The following is a 5,669-nucleotide window of genomic DNA, read 5'->3' as shown; positions in this document are numbered from 1 at the left end:
CACCTCTGATTGATACAGCTGTGAAAAGATAAAGCAAAGTGCTGACAAAAGAGATACTCATATTCTGAGAAATTAATTTTATTTTCTTTAACATAGTATGAAGAAGGTGTGCATTCCAAAGTCCTACATTTCTGATTTGTTTATAGCTAGAGATATGTAATTTTTTTATTTCCTGTAGTCATTTCCTCCAGTTCCCTCCAGCCTCTGGTATAAAGTGATCAAATAGTAAAGTCCAGAGATTACAATTACTCATCTCTTCACAGTCTGTTGTGTCATTCCAACCATGAGACTCATCTTTCAAGCTTGTTCAATAATCTTCACACTCGGCAACCTGGTGGCTTCTCAGTCGCAATCTCTTGGTAAGTTCAAATCCACAGATATTTATTTAAGAAACTGATATATTAATTAGCAATATTTCTGTGTGTACTTTACCTCATGTGTTACAATATTCAGTACTTTTTTTGGTGAAAAGAATCAACCAAACAGAAATTGATATCCAGCAGAGATGAAAGTGGATTCTTAACCCCCCCCCCAAACAATAGTGATTATGATAATAACAGATTTCTATGAAAGTTTTCTAGTTAAAAATCAAGGCAGAACTCGCTAAGCTTGTGTCTGTTCTTTAAGCAGGACTACTTACTGTCTAAGGCATAGGTTATAACAGAGTAGACTGCATCCAAAAAAGACTAGCCTTCACGTTGAACAAAGATGGATAAAACAGATTCCAGGTAAGACTGCAGCGCTTGGTATTCTGGAATAATGAACATGATGGGAAAATATCCAGCAATATCTTGCACCTGAGAAAGCATCAAGGTAAAAATACTGTTAAACAGCAAAATTAATAAAGACATCAAAAACTGGTTACTTGCTACCTAAATATAAGAACATCTATTTCATGTGTTTGTCTGCAATGCCATTACTTATAGCTTGCCAAAGACAAATGGATTCTTAAAGAAATCAAACATAAAGCCCAACACATAGGCCGATAATCTAATCTTCACTCTTGTTAATTTATCACAAGTTCCCTGTCATTCATTTTGTAAGGAGAAAGAAATACTTTAAAGTTATGCTCTCGTCTTATCAACCTATAAATCAGCTCTCTGTTCTGCTGTACGTACGGTAAGTACCATTTTTGGCGATGCAGCATCACCTGATTCTCCAGTGTTAATTGCTCCTGTGAGTCACTGGCTTACCTGTGAGGGGACATGACTCTTCTCTGTCCTGAGATGGCAACCACCTATAGCCATGCTGTACCAATGGCATGACTTTGTGGAACAAAAGTTAAAAATTACAGTTCTGGTGCTTATTTGGTGCAAAGTGTCATGATGCTTAGCAATCGTTGGCGATCTTCCGAAAAAAAACACTCAGTTTGATAGGTTACAAGTATTATGCTATAAGGATTATGCCTTGCCTCAAAATGTCTATAAAAAACTCTCTCTTGCTGTCTTGTTCCTTCCCTTGAAAAGAGGTTTTCTATCCAGTCTCTGTCCTGTGCGTTCAATTCAGCAGTCTTGTGCACAAGGAGTTGCACTTTCGCCTACATGTGTTCCTATTAATGAAATGAAACTGTTCTCATAGATCAGTAATATTAAGGGTAACTAAAGACTGTAGGCTCAGATCTGGGTCTTGCTCTCCAGTAGTTTCTATACAGTATGCTGCAATATGTGGAAGTTCAACATGTGGTTACTTATCAGGTTTCATCAGTGTAAGGAAATCAAAAGTGGTTTTTCTTCTTTGTTATGTTTCAATGAGGTTGCAACTGTTCCAGTACTTGCATGTTCCATTCTGTTATCTTTGCAGATTGACATTCTGCCTCTCCTTTTTCTCTTTTCTGATCTGTTCCATGACATTCAGCCTTTTTAAAATGTTCTCCTTCAGTAGTATTTTTTCTCAGTAATGAACTTTGAAAGGTGGCTTAGAGGGGGAATGTACTTGCTCATATTCTTGCTTGAGGTTGTGTCTGCATAATCTATTGCTCAAGGAAATGCCTTTTTTTTCCCATGTAAAAGTACTTTCTCCACACACTATAGTGGTATTTTCCATGCTTCTCTGTCCTGAGAAGGGCTAGGTGCCCAGCAGTGCCTGGGAGGTTAAAGACTTGTGTGGAGCCCTACCAGTCCCCATCTGGTTTTACCGAAGATGTAGACCTGGATAATTCTCTCTGAAGCTCCAGGGCACTGGTATGTGTCCTACAGCATGGCAACATGCTGCATACCTAACTAGACCAGCAGGCCATCCTCAGTCAGAAAGTTGCTGCCACCCCTCTTTAGCCCAAGGACTGCCTATTCATAATATTTTTGACCTTTCCATCTACCCATTATCATAATACAAAGAATAATGATAAATGTGTTGTTTTGGTCTATTGTGTGCCTCTAGGATCATGAATAGAAGAATGCTTTAAATAATTATAATTACTGTGGAAGAGCTGGCACATTAGCTGAGAATGATCCATGGTGTTACAGGTGGATTCATAAAAATTCCATCATAAAGAAAGGGAGAGAAATGGTCCGCTCTATTCTCTTTCTCTATATATCTTTCCATTAACAAAAGATATGAATGATTCTGCCTCCAAAAGTATAGGTGTAGGTGCTTCAGAAGAATGCTTTAAATAATTATAATTACTGTGGAAGAGCTGGCACATTAGCTGAGAATGATCCATGGTGTTACAGGTGGATTCATAAAAATTCCATCATAAAGAAAGGGAGAGAAATGGTCCGCTCTATTCTCTTTCTCTATATATCTTTCCATTAACAAAAGATATGAATGATTCTGCCTCCAAAAGTATAGGTGTATAGGTGCTTCAAAAAAAAAAAAAAAAAAGGAAACTAAACACCTTTTCAGTTAAAGGCAAAGGAAAGGTCATCAGGAGGAAACACCATATTTCAGATAACCTGTACATATACTCAGAGAATGTGATGTCAATTTAATCCCAACTTTAAAAACTTCACTTAGGCTATGCATCTTTTCATATTGAAACGTGACTTATGCAACATATACATGCTATAATTTGAAAAGATGCATGCAAATGTTTACTGAATGTTTATACAAAACACAACTCGTACCACATGCAAATAGCCTACAAAACTCATGAAATCAGAAAGCACAGTAGAAAATTGCCCCAAGCAGAGCTCGAGAAAGAGTCTTTAATAATAAAAGACTGATAAAGCCTTTTCTATCCTACATAGCTAGTTAATTATGTTAAGACTGATTTCTTATGAAGTTCTTAAAAACTAAAGCACAGGAAAGAATATGTATATATCACCAGATAGTGTGTTACAATTTCTGTTCCATTTCTATTAAATAGCTCTATTTATTGTTAAAGTATTTAATTATGTTTTACCTTCCATGTTAGTACATAAATAACTGCAGTTGCTGGAGTTTATATTTAAATGTTAAAATCCCAGAGTTTCAATTTGTAATATGTAGGTTTTTTTCAGAAAAAGGTTCTGATCCTAGAAAGATTTATATGTGTTAAGTTGATGCACGCTGAGTAATCCTGCTAAAGTCAAGTGGATTACTCAGAGTGTGCAAAGTTAAGTCCATCAATAAATCACTGCAGGACTGAAGCCAAACTGATATTCTTCTCTGTCACCCAAAAAAATATGCATTGCCAAACCCAAGATTTAGTGTGCATCTCTGAATTGCAGCCTCTAATAAGTAGTATAGAGCTATCATAATATAACTGAAAAATAGAGAATAATGAGTGTTGTCCAAGGTTCAGAATGAATTGGTGACTTCTGTTGCCTTCCAACAGGCCAGTCAGATCAGAGTCTCAGGTTTTACTTAGTGTCTACTCCTTAGTGTGTGGAAATCCCATGTTGTCCCTCTGGTCTCCTTATTATCCATCTCTAGAGCCAACCACACCTCAACTCACCCACTGCGAGTTTGAAGAGATCGAACACCCCATTAAAGGAACTTTATGGGATTCAGGGTTTTGATACTGGTGTTCTTTTTGCGTTGGAATTGAGGGAAAATGTGGCACCCTGAAAAAAGCTTTCAAGAGTTGGCCTGTATGGAGAGGGAAGAATGGATTCCCACTTTACCAAAACCTTTACTGTCATTTCTCTGCTGGCAGTGTCACAGTTGTGGGATACATAGTCACAGGTTCAAGGAGCTTCCCAAGCACACATCACCATTAAATCTAAATACTGGCATAAATCTAAATAGTTTTTCTCAGGTGCATACAAAAAATTTGGATGAGCAAATTCTGTGTGATCTCTCTCACAATTAATGAACCAGTGCTATCTGTGTTAATTCCACCAATTTCCCTATAAACATAACTTAAAAAAAAAAGTTATTTATACTGCCCAGTTAAAGAAAATTCATTCAGAAAGACTAAGCAATACAATATTATTTTACCACTCTGAACTTGGAGGGATAAAACTCATAGCAGTGCAGTATTTTCCTCTTGGAGGTATTTAAAACAAGCTTTTCCTCTCCTTTCTGCTCTTCTTTTAATGGTGTTGTCTATTTAGGTTATAAACTCCCTTTTTCCTCTTCCTCCCTTTTTTCTGTACCTGTACAGCCCTTGTGAAAAAATTGACTGAACGATTAGAGCCATTTTTCATAGCAAATTCTACAAGATCCCCCAAAACTTTTACAGATCATTTGACATCTGCACGCACCTACTTTTCACCGGTAAAGTTACCTCTTCGCTTTACAAGTCCCTTCAGACTTCAGATACTAGCAGCTCCATGGTACTGAGCAACCTGAGACCAGTCTCATATATAAACCGAACCTGCACCATTTGCTTCACACTAGAAATCAATGCAAACAGATCTTTCGCATCATGGGCCAACTGCTTCAACCTCACAGCTGGACAGCAATGGGATAAATGCTGGGTGTTGAGCTCACCCTCCAAAAAATGGAAAAACCACTGTTGTGTTTTTCAGTGGGGCTGCCCAGGTGCCCAAGTCCAAGTGAGGGTTTTGAGCTGGCACCCTTCGTCTGGTAAGGGTCCTGGCACAGCCTGGATTAGTTGGCTATGCCTGAGTTAGGACTCTCAGATACCCACTCTTTGTTATATCCTACTGGCAAGACTGCATGCCTCTCTGCTTAGCACATAGCCTGTTTGAAATCTTTTTGTCAAGCACAGGAAGACGTATGTGCACAGCTCTCTGCAGGGATGTTAAGCCACCTTCTGAGATTAACCTGAAGAATTTCGTTCATGCTTGACTTAAAAATTGATTTAAAAACATGCCCTAAAACCAGCATTTTGCCGTCTGTCACTGTGCCAAACTATTGTGCACATAGAAACAGCGTCATAAATTAATTTTGAAATTAATTATCCTTGAAAATACGTGATTAAGAAAGCAAGTACTCTTCCTGGTTTTATTTTCATAATTGAAGCATAGACATTAACAGTTCTTTCTCAAAGCAAAAATATCTGCAATCAGACTAATTATCAAAAAGTGGAAAGTACATATTTTGTTGCTTCTAAAAGGAATTGAAAGGATTCGTTCTATACTCACAAAAATGATCTCAGGACAGTACAGTATTCTCCATTCACTAACATTTATATTTTTTTTTATAATGTTAATTTTCTTTAAAGATGGAGAACGTAATCATACACTCAAATGTGCATTAAATATATGTTTAACTATATTTATTGAAAATCTAATTCCAAGTAGTCATATGGATTTCAGTTACACTAAGCATAACACTAGATA

The 5,669-nt window shown here is 37.1% G+C and overlaps 1 protein-coding gene across 1 annotated transcript in view; it reads left to right on the top strand.

Annotated features, from left to right (window-relative positions):
* The first annotated feature begins 271 nt into the window (after positions 1–271).
* CRLF2 (cytokine receptor-like factor 2) overlaps positions 272–5,669 on the top strand; it is a 17,851-nt gene continuing 12,453 nt past the window's right edge. Inside the window, exon 1 of the mRNA XM_009281350.2 lies at positions 272–359. Coding sequence (XP_009279625.1) covers positions 284–359 — 76 coding nt within the window. The 5' untranslated portion in view covers positions 272–283. The remainder of the gene's footprint in view (positions 360–5,669) is intronic.

The sequence above is a fragment of the Aptenodytes forsteri genome, unplaced genomic scaffold (assembly GCF_000699145.1).
Source record: "Aptenodytes forsteri isolate BGI_AS27 unplaced genomic scaffold, ASM69914v1 Scaffold212, whole genome shotgun sequence".
NCBI lineage: Eukaryota > Metazoa > Chordata > Aves > Sphenisciformes > Spheniscidae > Aptenodytes > Aptenodytes forsteri.
This window is presented reverse-complemented; position numbering and strand designations above follow the sequence as displayed.